At 35.9% G+C, this 18,190-nt stretch overlaps 1 protein-coding gene across 1 annotated transcript in view; it reads left to right on the forward strand.

Annotated features, from left to right (window-relative positions):
* The first annotated feature begins 730 nt into the window (after positions 1–730).
* The window catches only part of LOC124355218 (tight junction protein ZO-1-like), a 30,792-nt gene continuing 13,332 nt past the window's right edge, over positions 731–18,190 (forward strand). Inside the window, exons 1-3 of the mRNA XM_046806247.1 lie at positions 731–775; positions 3,273–3,445; positions 9,905–9,911. Of these exons, the coding sequence (XP_046662203.1) occupies positions 731–775; positions 3,273–3,445; positions 9,905–9,911 (225 nt within the window). The remainder of the gene's footprint in view (positions 776–3,272; positions 3,446–9,904; positions 9,912–18,190) is intronic.

Here is an 18,190-nt window from a genome sequence, read left to right on the forward strand (position 1 = left end):
TTGGATATATTGACTACCCAAATTGATAATGCAAAGCAGTCGAGCCGATTTTTCAGAATTATTTTAGTGTACTTTTGGACTTCACCTCAAGTACAAACAGTTCCTTCGAAAAGAAATTAAACTCGGATGGTGCAAGGTCAGCGCTGTAGAGAGGTTGAATAGATAGAGAGAGACTCCCAAACTATCATAGATCCATCATTTAGTAAATATAGAACTAATTCTCTCTCTTGGTTGAAAAGGAAACCAATTACCTCTTAGAAAGCAGGGATACATGCAAATATGTAGTAAGGTTACCCAATAGTGTATAGGAATTAAATAGGTGATCACGTCCTTCCAGAAAGTCGGTTGTTGATAAAATTTGACCTTTTCAAACTAGTTGTTGATCCTGGAGATTAGGCAAAAAATAACACCCTAAAATTACATTTTTAATAGCAAACATCTTCAGGATACGAGTGAATGACCTAGATCGAAATTTTTACTAAATCCACTATTTCTCTCTTTCCGGATTTTTTAATCTTTGGGGGAGTTTCCTCTAATTTCGCTGTCAAGGAACTCATTATTTCCTCATAAAAACTATGAGGTCTTTATCACGGTGGACGCTCAGCCTATTTTTACACGCTCGGCAGAAATGCTCGCCTCAACCGAACCGCCGGCACGTGTTTATTCTGGTAGTTGACATCTGTTCATCGTCCCTTTGATGTGACCTCAACATTTTACATCTATTGTCGTAATGGCGCGCGGTTCAGGGCCTCGTCCATTTGATTTTACGCAGGCGGTTTGTCTGAACATTCAGCAGTTATTTAACCGACAACTGAACGTGAACTGTCAACGCTACAGGAGCTCTCCGGGCGGGGTGGTTACCTTCATTGCCATCAGTCATTGGCGCTTTTCCGTGCCAACACTTTTTGATTTACCCCACACCGAACTGGCAGCCGGGGAGTTACAAAAGAGATCGTCCATCATGCGAGATCATTGATCATTGTGATCTGCGCGGTCGTTAACGAGATCACGGATACACCTCGCCGAGGTAGTCTCTACTCGCACCCTCGCTAACTCCATTAATGTACGTTATGGACTTGACAATATTTAAGTTTAAGTTGTAAGTATTAAAATTAAACTCACCTGTCAAGTGAGGAGCCGGGCTCGAGTCCCAAATCCCAAGAGGAGCAAGTACTTTTTGTGATTCTAAATTTCTCAAAAATTAAATCAAGCTATTGCCACTTTTACAAATCTCTCTCTCTCTCTCTCTCTCTCTCTCTCTCTCTCTCTATATATATATATATATATATATATATATATATATATATATAAGAGAGAGAGAGAGAGATTATATATACATATAATCATATATATATATATATATATATATATATATATATATATGTGTATATGTATGTTTGTCTGTATGACCTTTGTAGAATCGTAAACTGTTTGACCGATTATTAGGGACATTTGTATGTATATGTATTTTTTCCACGGAGAAGGTTTATATGCTATGTCCATTGATGTAACTCGCCACCAGATGGCGCTACAAAAGTTAAAAGTTTTCAAATCGCCTGTACACCATAAACTGCAATTACGAGACAGTTACGTATATTAAATAGAAAAACACTATTTTGAAGGCGCTAAGTTATGATGTATATTTGTCTTTAAAATAAATGTCTGGATGAACCCAAAGCTTGAGTGTTAGACCACTTTTTAATAAAGTGCATGTTCGTGTACAAAGGCTATGAACATACACAGATTTTCTTGATTGTGGCAACAAGGCAAACTCTACATCGGCGTTGGAAATACAATTCACTTGAATCAGAAGTGCTCGTACTCGGGCAGAGCTTACGAAAAGCGTGTGCGGAGCCGCAGGAAACAGGTAGTATTTATAAATAAAAATTCAAATTATGTAATAAATAAATAAATATGAAAATGCCTGTCAAATTTAAAAAAAATATAAACATAGTGTAGTAAATCGTAATACGTTGATTACATTTTTATTTAAATCTTTTCAACCATTTTAAACACATATTGTATTACACAAAAAAACAAACAAAATACACTTTACACTTGTAATCTAAAAATACATATAAAAGTACAAAATATTATTAAACATTAACAAAATACATTGCGGAGCGTAATAACTAGACAGGGTGGCGGATTGCGTTTAATTTGCCACCTACTCTAATGTTTTAGTACGCTCAATTTGATATATTTATAAATATTTGATATATTTATAAATATTTGATATATTTATAAATCCTACTCAGTATTTTAAAAGATTTCAGTTTTAACAAAAAGTGTAGTACCACATTCTTCAAGAAGAGACCGAAACAGAACTGTTTAAATTCTATCCAGAAGATCTCTCACCGTTTACATTTTTGTGATGGTTGTGTTTCGAATAAAACCTGTGCGTGTGTATACCGTTCATACAATATTTATCAAGTTTATTATACTCAATATAAATACTTATTCAGTCGGACGTGCTAATAAGATAACATTAGAAATATCTGTTGAAAGCAAACGCTGAAGAATCCGCTTGGAGTTCTGGATTTGCCAATGGAGGGATAAACGATTGTTCAGAAGAGTCTAGCGTACATATTTACGCAAAATACAACTTATCCGTTCGTTTTCAGATATGGTTGGATGCTCGTGCTAAAGTTGTTTAAATTAATTCACGTAACTACCTCAATTCGGTGTATCGCAAACATCGTTTTCATCCGGTTTTCTTTTGTACTTGAGATCGATTATTTTCATAACACGTTCGTACCGAGTCTTTTGGCATAGAACCGTGAACGTAACTGATAACCACACCTTTCTCCACCCATCACGACTGTAAAATAATTGTGCGCCACAATTTTCTGATTAACTTCGACCTGAAAGTCGTTGACAAAAGGCAAGTCGTCAATCATCCGGCGCTGTTCATCGATCATCGTGAACTGCCTGTAATTATAGCAAGCCCACGGGTACTCAGACTGTGTTGATCTGTTTCAGCCATAACAGGAATTTTGTGGACTTTCGTCTCAACATTTGTGGTACACAATGTGCATATGTAAGATAGCATATTAAAATTATTTATTTTAAAATTTGTTTTTACGTATGATACAATATTTAACCTGCCAGAATTTGTTAAAAAAAACCTTACTGTGTCGGTTCATCGAAATATATTTTTATTTATAGAGTGCTCCTTGTTCCAAACTTTTGAATTCGAAGAAACATGTACAATTTTTACTATAGCAGATTGCAGTTGGACGGGTAGATTACATGTGTGTTGTGTGTTCCAGGGCGGAGAGCGGATAGTATGGGAGTTCCACCACGTGACGCTGACACGAGTGCCGGGCTACGGGTTCGGTATAGCGGTGTCCGGTGGTCGAGACAACCCTCACTTTACCAACGGGGACCCGGCCATCGCCATCTCCGACGTGCTCAAGGCGGGGCCTGCGGAGGGTAAACTCCTGTAAGTACTCAACTACTTGTATAGTGAGCCTATTTATAATTTTTATCATTCTTTGCGTGAAAAGGAGAACTTAAGTGAAATTCAAAATTATAATATTTGACGTTCGTTTCTGTGGATTTATTTACTCAAAATTAATGAAAATTTAGAGATTTGTAATGTAATCCACCGTCTTCTTCATGTACTGAATACCGTACAACAAGCTGTGGATGTAAGACGAATGCGTTGTACCTGTTTGTGACTGTTGTGTCGCAACCTTATAACAGAGTGTGTTAAGCACTGTTCAATTGTATTTCTCCTTTTCTGATATCTGAAACATGTAAACAGACAGATACCTGATTCACACATTAACATGTTGAGTTAACAACGCGGTCTATGATAAATTAAAATGGGAATAGTTTATATATTTTTAATGGAAATGACGTTTGGAATACAAATCTTTTACTGCAGTAAAACAATATTATTATTAACTGAGGGCTGAAATAGCTGTGCAGAAAAATAAGAAAGTAAACGTCGCATCGTATTTCGTCACTAAACGACAATGACTAAATTTTTATCTCAAGTTTTATCAAACAAATATATATGTTGTTAACAATAAACTTTGATTAAAATTATTCTTTTAGTTGTTTGAACAATTAAATGTATTGATGATAAGGTGTTCGAAATAAAATTATCTGTTGCAACGACTTGGATTCGTTTACAATTCTTTAATGTTTAGAAAATGAATAGGTGGCTCACAAGATGTGCGATGGATTTTTGGAAAATATTTTGTTTGAATTTTTTTTAAATTTTAACTGCCAAAAAGTGTGGTAATTTCCAAATTGTGGCACTAACTAACCAGAAGCCTTCCTGGACGCGCCGCGCCGCAGTCTCAAGGAGAACTAATCTGTACAGAGGGCGTGGGATTGGGCTCGTTAATATTATCGATTCCGCTCTTCATCCCTTCACATCAAGGTGATGCTTGAAGCGTAATTTATTTTTATTCCGGGCGGACGTAAATACGATAATACGATTGCAAAGGGTTGGCTTCCCCTCTTCTGCAATACACCTGTGGCATCGTCGTATTTTAATTATATTACTTACACATAGCTCTGGTACGGTTGTAAGGGTTGATTCAATGTGAATGTTGAGTTCATCTCCCTTTCACCTTTCTCTGAGTGCAGTGCTTGAAATGTGGCACTGTCACGGATTGACTCCTGGAATCTGGAGTCAACGTTTAGCTGGAGATCTAGCAAGACCAAGCTGGGGTGTTTGTCAACCATTGGTTGGCTGGCGCCCTATCTCGGTACCCTGACGATGAAGGTGCATTCAAGGGTACAGAAATCATGAAAAGCATTGAGTACTTTGCTAAGGTACTCTAATGAATCTCTTCGGACGGAAGTGGACTCTAGAGATTTCAGGAGTCGAATCTGTGGCAGTGTTACATCTCTGCACTACTAGCTGAAGATGAAATGAAGCTGAACTCGATATTTATACATTATTTACTTTAAGTATCAAAGTTAAATTGTTTATTTTCACATGTAAAAATTTATTTTTATAGTTTTATAATTATTATTATAATATAATATTTATTATTATTATATTATATTATAATTATTAATTTTATAATTTCAAAAAGTTATTTTCACACGTCAAAGTGATTTAGTGAAAAGTCTATTTATCAAACTTGACGATTTAGCGTACTTGTACATTAAGCAATACTTGTAGTTATAATAAAGTACTACAATATGTACTTTCTGTACTGCAATGATCAATAGAGTTAGTAAATTTACCTTATGTAGCCTGTTTTGCTGTTGGGTCTCAATTTTATTTATGAGCATATTTGTAATGTATAAAGTACATAAAGAATATAAAGTAAAAATATGTCAAACGGAACATATGTCTGTAGTGTATTTGTTTACCGTAGGAAAATACATACAGGGTAACAAATTGCGCTTTATTCATGTTTAAACGATAAATATTTGTATTTTTCTCTTCTCGCGCAGTTGCCGTTTGTACAGGCGTCTATTCATATCAGCACCATTCCAGGTGAACTATTACGAATTGTCTGTAGTGCACATATTAACCAGTGTAATCTGCGTTTATCTGTTGCACAACAGTCACTCGTGTATTTTATAATTAATTAACGGCGTTACAGTGTATTTAATCTATCTTCTGACCAGATGTTGCAATAACAGATACATTCCTGTTGGGTTTTACAGTGGAGGGCTGAATAAGCTAACATTTGTCATAAAAGTATAAATTATTTTCTATAGTATAATTAGTATTAAATAGTGATATTCCTTCCGACTTAATCGGAAGAAATCTTGTGATTGTGTACGTAGATCTTGTGACAGCAAAATATTAATAATCCATTTATAATGAGATTTACACGTACTTAATATGTACAGGTTAAATGTACAGTAATACAGTTCCGGATACAAAATCATTGCATTGTACCAGCTTCTTTCTTATTGGAATAGATTACTTAATTAATCAATTAAAAAACTAACACCACAATAAGTATTCAATTATATTCCTGTTGAATAAATTTAAAAAATGAATGATTATTTGAGCATTTGATTTACAATTAAGTGCAAAATCATTGTACAATTCTATTCTCACCTTAATTCACAAGGCAATGAAAGTGGAATTAGATTTAATTCTTTTATACTGGCTAACCATTTTTCAAAATCCTTCAACTTATGTTATTTTTGTACCTACCTATTGTTTAGAAAAATGTAAATATTTATTCATTTGTGAAGTTGCTTGACGCTGAAATACACGATTTTGAAAGGCCTCGCAAAATAAAATTAATATTGGAACATGTGTTGTAAATCACTAGTGGTATTGTTTACCTGTATATAAGACATATAGGAAATGTCATTAGCACTCCAGAACACATTTTACTTTTTATCTGTCATTACATTATTGTATTTGTTCGTTTTTATAATATGTTTCGCTTTTAAGAGGACTACAATAATACATTTTGGTGTAAATTGTATAAACTAAAAGAAGTAGGCTGTTCTAAACAACGTTTAATAGACGCTAACCGGTGATAATGTCCAGCAAGCCAGTTTCGTGTAGCATTTAGTTGTATATTAACCGTACATTTAAAATGGTACATCACTGTAACAAAGTGTAAAGTTACGAAATGTTGTAATCTCTAGCATTGCTTTGGTAACAGATATAAACCGATATGTTAAATAAACGTTCACAACAAACCTTTGCAATGTACAGTTCCATTCAGGAGTGTTGTCGATGGTAGGTTTACAAAATATTTATTGTAGGTATTCTGAGAGGGAGGCGTACTGTTAAATGATTGCAAAGTGTTCAATTTGTAGCTGCAAAGTTTATCACTAGAACTCAATTCTTTATTTAAAGTTTGTTATTGACGATGGAAAGTTTAACAGGATATCGGACATTTGCAAAAGTTACATGTTACAAAATGTATAACACAACGTTTCGAGGATTGCAATCTATCCTCTTCGTCAGGGGGGGGAGGTATTAGTACGTACAAAAATAAAGAGCAGAAAGAAGAAAAGAAGGGAAAGAAAAGGGTTCAAATATAACCAAAAGCTGCTTGATGTCTAGTCCAGGCGTTGTCAATGCACAGAATGCAAGTTCCGAGTTCACTAACCCAAGTATCCCAATTTAATCCCAGCAGTATCCCACTTTCAACCGTGCTGGTGTGTTGTGTGATTGCGTTTCCCTCACTCGTGACTTCTGCTCGGGATTTGCATTCTCTGCAGTGGCAACGCCTGGACTAGACTTCAAGCAGCTTTTGGGTATGTTTAAACCCTTTTCTTTTTGCCTTCTTTTCTTCTTTATTTTTTTATGTACTAATATCTCCCCCACCTGACGAAGAGGAAAGATTCCAATCTTCGAAACGTTGTGTTATACCTTTTGTAACATGTAACGATGGCAAATTTCCGAAGTCCTGTTATCCTACCAGAACTCAATTCCTGGGGATACCACCACTGGCGATTCATAGTGACTGCTCAATTCGGAGGGACAAAGAAATACAAGTTAGGGAAGGTGGAGAGAGAAACGTAAAATACCAAGAGACGGAAAGTTTACAGCCGCAGTAGTGGTAACAGTGGCTCTGCAGGTACACTCCGTGACCTGGGATATACTACACAATATAGCAGCACTGTCTGGGATCTGTTCACTTTTACTGCCGTCGCCACTTTCCTTTATTGTCCTGCTCTGACAACAACGGCTCCCGGTCCTACATCCATAAATGCTTTATCCTCATCCTGGAGCTCCAATTGGCCAGTCTTCCAGGTCTATCGATGTCATTTATTTCTTTATACGATCTACTGTCCTTTCGTAATTGCGAAGTAAAAGGTCCGTATACGATTTAAAATAATCTGTGGAGACAACAATAAAGAATATCTCATCATAATCGACAAAATATTGGGGAACTAAGTTTTAATTTATTCTACTTAGCAATTTTATAGTTTTTCAATTTCGATTGTCTAACTCACAGTTGATAAACAACCACTCAAACTAGATCTCACACTAAATAAGAAACACTGTAAATGCTGATGTACAAAGCGTTATCGACGAAACGTTTTCAGTAAGAAGTAGTATGAAATCGTGGCGGTAAAATAAAATTTAATTAATACAGATGTGCTATTAAAGGCTATATATAATTAAATTACAACAGGTGTATTTTATAAAATATAAATGATACCGCACAACAAGTGCCTTATAGTCTTAAATTCTATTTTGTTTTTTATACATACGCGTATTTATAATATGTCTAGGAACTTTGGTTTGTGCTATTTGAATTATACCTATTATACTATTTGAATTGGGTTGAAAATACCAAAAATCCTAATAACATTTTTTGAAAAATTATTATAAAATATTTAATTTTTTGCTTAAAAAATTAAAAGTTAAAATCGTGTTCTGAGAAATCTATTACAAAGTGGGAAAGAATTCAAAAATAGACTCAAATGCCAAATGTTACCAAAATCGTTCATTTTATAAGCCAATATTACGATTGTGTTGTAAACAAAAAAAAAAAAAAAAAAAATTAAATCTTGATCTTTGTATAAAAATGGTTTATTTCATTTCATTGCTGTAAGTGGTGAAGAAATAATGAAAATTACTGTAGATAGTTTTGTTTTGCTCACTAAAACTTGGCTCTTTAATACTAAAAAACAAAATTCAAAAATCATAAGAAAAACCAAACAACTAATTGTGAAAAGATTTTTATTAGGTATGTGGTTTGTCAAAAAAATAACGAAATGGACCAACATTTCTCTCCTATATTGAAGACGAAAATACACGTTTATATTGGGAAACATATTTGCGGTTTTTCTTAAGACACTAATTTACATTTACATGCCTAATCAAAAATACCAAAATATCCGTGGTGGCTAAGATCACTGTATATAAAAATATACAAATTGTCTCAAAATCTATGTTTTATCCCACAACAATGTTTTTATCAGTAGTAGTAAAACTTCATACACACGAGGTCAAACGTATGAGTAACATTTTCCTTTACAGCCTACCACCGCACGGTTATTACGTAGCAGGAAAAAGGCCCAAATCCAATCCCGATGAACTGTTCGGCTCGATTAGGATTAGGCATTATCGTGACCAATGAAGCTTCATGTGCGGCTCGGCGCTACGTGGACGAAGCTAATGGCGTGCTTCAATATTATCTCGTTATCGGAAAAGGGTCTCTTTGAAGAGAAATTGCCCCAGATCCGATTGGCGAACGAAGCATCTCAACTGCAGTTCGCGGTAACAGGTACAGATCACAGATGTGGCAGTAATCAATATACTCCCGTTACGTACGGCTAATCGTCCCGTGATCTCGAGCGGGAAATAAGATTTAATACGAAATTTCACACATATATGATCTTATCTCTGAACAATTATACGACCAAACTAAAAATTGTTATTTGAAGAGCTGATAATGATGATAGATCCGTGTTACAGATAAAATAGAAATCTATAAAAACCACATTACCGCGGTGTAAGCCCTACAGTCTGAAACTGAATGTGAATTGAGTAATATTCCTCAACAAATTAATGTAATATAAGACGAGAGGAAAATAGATCTCAATTTGGAACGCAGTGCCTCAACCGCCGTCCAAGGTAACAGGTTCCAGGTCAGAGTACAATCAATATACCTTATCGATACGGCTCATTTACATAAATCAGGACCTGAAGGCGTAATTAGATGTTGTCATTTCGTAATCTGGTGCGTATCTCTGTGGAGAAAATACGCCAGATCCAATTTGTGTACGAAGCACCTCAAGTGACTTCAATAGTGAGTGACAGGTTCCAGGTGAGATGGCAATCAATAAACCTTATCGATACGGCTCATTTACATCAATCAGGAGCTGAAGGCGTAATTGAATATTGTCATTTCGTAATCTGGTGCGTATCTCTCTGAGGAGAAAATACGCCAGATCCAATTTGTGAACGAAGCACCTCAAGTGACGTCAATGTTGACAGGTTCCAGGTGAGATGGCAATTAATAAACCCTTATCGATACGGCTCATTTACATCAATCAGGAGCTGAAGGCGTGATTGAATATTGTCATTTCGTAATCTGGTGCGTATCTCTGATGGGAAAATACGCCAGATCCAATTTGTGAACGAAGCACCTCAAGTGACGTCAATGTTGACAGGTTCCAGGTGAGATGGCAATCAATAAACCCTTATCGATACGGCTCATTTACATCAATCAGGAGCTGAAGGCGTGATTGAATATAGTTCATTCGTAATCTGGTGCGTATCTCTGATGGGAAAATACGCCAGATCCAATTTGTGAACGAAGCACCTCAAGTTACGTCAATGTTGACAGGTTCTAGGTGAGATGGCAATCAATAAACCTTATCGATACGGCTCATTTACATCAATCAGGAGCTGAAGGCGTGATTGAATATTGTCATTTCGTAATCTGGTGCGTATCTCTGATGGAGAAAATACGCCAGATCCAATTTGTGAACGAAGCACCTCAAGTGACGTCAATGTTGACAGGTTCCAGGTGAGATAGCAATCAATAAACCCTTATCGATACGGCTCATTTACATCAATCAGGAGCTGAAGGCGTGATTGAATATTGTCATTTCGTAATGTGGTGCGTATCTCTGATTAGAGAATAGACTAAGAGATCTAATGTTTGGATGTAGTACCGGTACCTCAACTGCTGTACGTAATTAAACGTTACGTGTGAGGTAACAATCAATAAAACCTCATCAATGCAGCTTACTCCCCACAGCCAGGGTCTGACGTGTGATTGAATGTTATCATTTCGCAATCTGACGATAGAATACACCAGATCTACTTTTTGGAGGAAGCTACCTCAAGAGTTGTCTGGTTCACAGGTGAGATTGTGATCAATAAATCCTCATCAACCAGGATCTACTTCCCAAGATTTGTAGCTGAAGCCGTAATTGAACGTTTTCATCTTTCAATAAGTGCGTCTCCCTGACGATAATACACTTGTTCGTATTATTTCTGGACCTTAAATGCTGCCCTGGGTGAATGGTGGATAAATCAGCGCGACTCAGCACACTAATGTTATTTCATGAGTATTTTATTTAAGAAAAGATATAGACGAATTAGACAAATCTCCTTACGACTGTTATTAGTTTAAAACGTATGAATGAATTATTTGTATGTGTAAAATGAAGCAACTAGCGCGTATCATATTTTCGGTACGAAAATCATTTATTTAACTAATCATTCAACAGTGAACTTTTGCATACCGTTACTTTAACTTGAATTATGTTTTCCATTAATTCTTCAATCTGTTTAGAGTAGTCACTTTACTAATATCTTTTTCCATTTTTGAAAGAAATGTGTTTAATAATAATAACGTAACCTGTGTCGAGTGTATTGGTTTAGAGAGGAATCGTTAGCTAAGTGAACATGTTGTTGGTTGGGTGGTGTGCTATATGATGGGTTCCAGTAAAATAACTGTAAATTTGCGTCGCAATACAGTACCAATACTGATGTGTGGTCATTTAATCTATGGTTCTCGGATTTTATGGCCAAAATAGAAAAACAGATTATCCCGTATTTTACACTATAATTTACACTGCAAAGTTTTTGACGTGTCAAACAATCATTCTTTGTTTGAAGTTTTTTTAACGATGAAAGGATTGTGAAGGAAACGAGCATTTTTTCCGGACATTTGCCATTGTTCAGTGATACGAAAAAAGATCAGTAACACTTCGTTTCGAGATCTACAATCTGATCTCTTTTTCAGGTAAATAACTAACCTAACACATAATTACCAACTAGGTTAAAATAAACGAATCATACCAGGGCGTTGTGACACGCCTAAGTCAGGAATCACAACCACTATGTTGTGTTTCAACTTCACTAACTCTAAAACATGCACTTATTAAAAAAGTTCAGTTGCGTTTAGTTTTTTTAAGGGCATGTTTAGTTTGTAAAGTATGTGTTCGGTAGTTATTTACCTGAAGAAGAGATCAAACTGCAGATCTCGAAACTTTGTGTTACTGATTTTTTTCATCAAATCATGATCACATTAAATTGCTAATCAATGCAAGATAGTTGAATCCTAGACCCTCAATCCAACTTATGTTGAATTCGATGACATTATTTTTGATCGTGTTAAAAAAACTAACATTTTTTTGTTAGTAACATTTAATTAATTGGTTAGGAAGCTTCACAATTCGCTCAAGAATACACTAATTACACTATTCGTTTCCACAGTGTTGTCTTCAAGTTCTCTTTCAATTACACTCAGTAATTCTTTCTTCTTATCACACAGTACTTTGGAATTATGAACGATACATTAAAAAACAATACTTGATCATCTACGTTATTGCAGGCGTGAACGTGTTTCAGACAGCTGTTGTTTAAATTGAGGAAGAACCTCAATACCGGGGAGTGTGTCTTGAGGGAAAAATAAAAGTGAGATTGAGGCAAAGGTGTCGACAATCTGCTGTATTGGCGTCGAGAGATTTGGCCGACTGGAGATTGAGTCCATTAGAGCAAACATCGCTAGAGGTGTGCAAATACAGCGAGCGGATCGAGCGTAACGCTAAGCGAAGTTCCGTCAGGCAATGGTGGGTGGGAGGGGGGAGGGGAGACTTTTACTGCTCTGCCGTCTGATTGTTCTTTCTTTCATCTCGGCTAACAACTTGAACTGACATTTTATACCGTATTATGTGCTTCCGAAACTGTTTACTCTACTATCGCGGGTCTTGGTGATGATTTTGAAACCACAGTTGGTCCACACCTTTAGATAGGGTTGATTCCATCCAGTCTGTATATTTGACGCTGTTCATATCAATTTCTTCAAATGAATAGGATGGCTGGAAATGCTTAACTCTTACCTCTCCTAAGATTCTCTTTATGTCCCAATCAATCAATGTTTATTGCGGAGACATGATCTAGAGTAAAGTTCAGAGTTAAAATTTTGTACGTTCTCACCACATCAGGATCACACTCAAACATAAATTTCAAAATTCATGCATCCTTCATCCACTTGTCAATTTTCCACCTAGAGCGCCGAAGTCAATCTCCTGATTGGGTGATCTCCCAGTCAAATGCCAAAAACGCGGTAACATTATGAAATGCTTGTGACGCTAAAAAGAATTTCAATTGAAATGATAGCACATTGGGTGGTGCGGCTTTCTTTATACCATTGAGCAACTTGATGATGAAGTGAACCCTCTGCCTGTGAGGGCTGGTTTTGTGTTACCTCTGGTCTCATAGGAATGAATTTCTTGGTCAGTTGTCATGGCACAAAAATGTCTTTGAAGAGCGGTACCATATTTCTCATAAAAATCAAGATATATTCACGTGTAAAGATCTCTCTTCCTTGAAATACATAACGTCGTATTGTTGAATAACCACTATTCCCAATTCCCACGGCGCTCATTGATAAATGAGCTGTAGCCTATTTAAAATAGAAAAGTGAGAACGCTCGGTGTGTGATTGAAGAAACAGTCCTTGTCGCTCTAGACCATAGAACTTGTTGCACACGTATGCTCAAGCGCTATGGTATCCTAAGGCATAAAGTGGTGCATGCATTAGTCATATTGTACCAAAAACTATTTTGTTCGCACAAGAATTTTAATCAAGTAGGTTACCACTGGGTTACAGTCACGTGATCTATCGGACTCCTGATTTTATTCGGAGGTCAAGTAGTAGTAGTCGCACGGTCCATATCACTGTCCCACTAATACGATCTTACTAAGTGGCCATTAGATTCAAAATGACAACGTTTGTCGCATGAAAATGTTTCAACAGCTCGAAAAGTACTGTTCGTGAAACTTAAAATTGTCTTCACGCCGTTGGCTGATCAACCACACCAACTAAGACAATTTGTTTCTATTAGCTACAAAGCTGTACGCTAATTCCAATGGCCATACTTGAAACTCTTCTTACGTACCGGAAGTGACGTGATAAAGCTATAGTCGAATTGTACTATGTTTTAGAGGAATTTTCTTGAGATTCTTTGTTTTAAGTTTTTTTTTTTTTGACGATGGAAGAATTGTCAAGGAAACAGGATATTTCCGGACATTTGTCATCGTTCAGTGATACAATACAATCAGTAACACCTTGCTAGAGATATGAAGACGACTGTAGTTCGCTATACATGTTAAATCTTGGACGTCAAAAAAACTTCGCTTTCTTGTCCGTCTTTTTTTACTTCGCCTGGCAAAATAAGACATCTTTACTTTACGTCACAATTTGTAATCCTGACGATTATCTAATGTTCTTAGGCAATGTATGTAAAAGTCCGTATAATTTATATATGCTTCTTTATTGACATTACTGTTACCCTTTATATCATGCTTCTTGCGAGAACATGATGGCACAGACGGTAAAGAAACTCCTACTGTTACCTATTAGAGGAGAACTTTATTAATCAACGGCCAAGACCTAACTGATAATTTCTTACTTGTGTTGTCAGTGACTTGAAGCACACCAGTTTACGTGCGTGAGGGACTGAGAACGTTATGTGGAAGTCACGTAGGATCGTTTATAATCCGGACTGCCTGTGACAAGAAGCCCCGCGCGCCACCACGCACATGAGAGGGCTCTTGTCAGATTGATTGCTTACTCCTCCTATATCACTGTTCTGTACAACCCTTACTCTTGTATCAACACATCTGCTTACTCCTCCTATATCACTGTTCTGTACAACCCTTACTCTTGTATCAACACATCTGCTTACTCCTCATATGTATCACTGTTCTATACAACCCTTACTATTGCATCAACATCTGCTTACTCCTCCTATATCACTGTTCTGTACAATCCTTACTCTTGTATCAACACATCTGCTTACTCCTCCTATATCACTGTTCTGTACAACCCTTACTCTTGTATCAACACATCTGCTTACTCCTTCTCTATCACTGTTTTGTACAACCCTTACTCTTGTATCAACACCTGCTTACTCCACCTATATCACTGTTCTGTACAACCCTTACTCTTGTATCAACATCTGCTTACTCCTCCTCTATCACTGTTCTGTACAACCCTTACTCTTGTATCAACATCTGCTTACTTCACCTATATCACTGTTCTGTACAACCCTTACTCTTGTATCAACACATCTGCTTACTCCTCCTATATCACTGTTCTGTACAACACTCTTACTCTTGTATCAACAAATCTTCTTACTCCTCCTCTATCACTGTTCTGTACAACCCTTACTCTTGTATCAACATCTGCTTACTCCTCCTATATCACTGTTCTGTACAACCCTTACTCTTGTATCAACACATCTGCTTACTCCTTCTCTATCACTGTTTTGTACAACCCTTACTCTTGCATCAACACCTGCTTACTCCACCTATATCACTGTTCTGTACAACCCTTACTCTTGCATCAACACATCTGCTTACTCCACATATATCACTGTTCTGTACAACCCTTACTCTTGTATCAACACATCTGCTTACTCCTATATCACTGTTCTGTACAACACTCTTACTCTTGTATCAACAAATCTCCTTACTCCTCCTCTATCACTGTTCTGTACAACCCTTACTCTTGCATCAACATCTGCTTACTCCTCCTCTATCACTGTTCTGTACAACTCTTACTCTTGCATCAACAAATCTCCTTACTCCTCCTCTATCACTGTTCTGTACAATCCTTACTCTTGCATCAACATCTGCTTACTCCTCCTCTATCACTGTTCTGTACAACCCTTACTCTTGCATCAACATCTGCTTACTCCTCCTCTATCACTGTTCTGTACAACCCTTACTCTTGTATCAACATCTGCTTACTCCTCCTATATCACTGTTCTGTACAACCCTTACTCTTGTATCAACACATCTGATAAATCCTCTCGTAAAATTTGACAGTCGGCATTAGAATGTTTGCAGCCTCCTCCAACACAATTATGTTCAATTTTGTATTGGTCCGAAAATTAAAGTGATACCACCACGTTAATCAGTTCCAAATCAATAATAACATAATTAGAATCATGCAACCACGAGTGGACTGTTGACTATTTAGAGCCTTTCAACAGATAAACGTATGCTTCCATATAATGGCATGCTCTCTTATTATTCAAAAACTTAGTTTTGTAGGTTTTCATGAAATATAGTGGGGAATGTATAAATGAAACTGTTTATTAGGGCTACATATCGATTATGGCACACACATCTTCAGTGTCATTTACTATGTTGTATGTACTGGTGTTCAGGAAATTTGATTTTGCGGATTTCTAAGTTAAACTTAATATAATTTAGCATTTATTTCCTTCTGCATACGAATACAGGGTGTTCCGTAACTCACTGGACAAAGGTATATCACGTTATTGCTCAAGTCAAGACAAATATATTTCACCATATGAACAAGGGTCTTCGATGCTTAGTTTCCCAGCCGTCTGTGTGAATATGTTTTATAAAAAATTAATATCTTAAAAACTAATGAATTAAACTATGCCAAATTTGGTTCAAACGTTTATGATAACAAATCCAGTTACTGAAAAATATATAATGAAATTATCTTTAATATTTTCAAAATGGCGGCTACTAAAACTCTTGAACTTTGAATATCTTGAGAACCTGCAATTTTTCCCAAGAATTACAAGAATAGCAGGTTTTAGAGAATGTTATCACAAATCTAATGACACCTAAATTATTTAAATCGAATAATAAATAGCTTATTTATCGTCGATTTACTGTGACAAGACATTTGCCAAATTAAGAGATGCAATTTATTCAGTTTGTATTGTTGGCTATTTTCTGAGAAACTCTATGAAATATGTTTGTCTTGACCTAAGCAACAATAATGTGATAACCTTTGTCCAGACAGTTACGGGACATTCTGTATAATATTATTACAAATTAAATTTTCTACAAGGTATCATTTAAGGGTGTTATCTGTTTATTCGTAAAATAACAAAATTGTTGTACCCCAATTGAAAAAAATTTTGTTTACTTTCAATTTTAGGCAATTTCTTGAAAATTTCAGAACACGGTTTGTCTATTGTCTATTTTATTCTCTTTTCAGAAGCACATCTTAAAGAACTATATTTCCCGCTTTAAAAATGCCCAAAGAATTTTTGGACGATTACAGTCCATGGTACGGTTTGAAATTCGTGTCCTAAATCGCTAAACGAAGCGTTTTCAGACTTTTAGACCTTTTTCTTCAATTGCATATATAGAATGAAATCATTTAGTTTCTATATGTCTTTTCATACCAAATTATCTACCATTGTTCTTCGAACTTTTGCGATTAATATTAAAACAGATACAATTTATAACTTATCTACTTTTCTAATTTTGTAATATAATCGATAAATTGCACACCAAAAGTAAGAATAATATTATTTTTGCAGCTAAACTTCGTAGAAAAATATATTAATTTACAGAATAAATAATTAACGTACATAAATAACAATAAGTTTGAAATAACAATTTTAAAACGTGTTGTGATCATGATTAGAATAGGAATATTAAGGGTATAACGGATAGTGTATTCTCTATTAGCATTTAATATTTTTAAATAATTTATACTTTATTTAAAATGTTACAGAATTGTGTTGTAATATTTTTGTAAGCGATGAAACCATATTGTTTAGAACCAATGTAGGTGCAACAATAAAATTACAAGATTCACGTAACATCGCCCAGACAACTGAGTTCATTCAAGGAATTCCAATAAAACATTGAACTAGATCCGTGTGTTTCATATTTACTCCAAACAAACATAAATGTGTGTACTCTGCGCCGGTCTCTATAAACAAAGTCGGAATTCTTACGCCGACTGAGCACCGTTAAAGGTTGGGACACACATAACCGCACCGCGCCCGACACGTCAGTCGGCCGTATGCTGGCCGTCACACGGTGAAAGAATTGCAGCGCAGTTTTCAACCTGCAAGTCCACACATGTCCGCACCGACACCAGACCGTCGTGGCCGCACCGTGCCCGCACCGTCACCGATATGTTTAGTTTGAATTTTGACGGGCACGGTGCGGTCTACGAGCGGCATCATATGTTGTTTATTGTTGCGTTCTTCTTTTTAAAACTATTTAAGTAGTCTACACGTTCTATTTTAGTGAATTATTTAGTATAGCCTACTAACTCTACATCCTGTGTTCGCGTACAAAATCATATTTATTGATAAAAGTATTACATTTTCTTACCTTAGAGTAAACTAGTCATATTATCTTAATGTGCGTATTTTCTTATTACAACAAATTTGAAAACCATGTTGTACATTAAGTGATTTTAAACAACTAAATTCGAATTATGAAAAATCTATAAACATTTTTCATAATTAAA

The sequence above is a fragment of the Homalodisca vitripennis genome, chromosome 1 (genome assembly GCF_021130785.1).
Source record: "Homalodisca vitripennis isolate AUS2020 chromosome 1, UT_GWSS_2.1, whole genome shotgun sequence".
NCBI lineage: Eukaryota > Metazoa > Arthropoda > Insecta > Hemiptera > Cicadellidae > Homalodisca > Homalodisca vitripennis.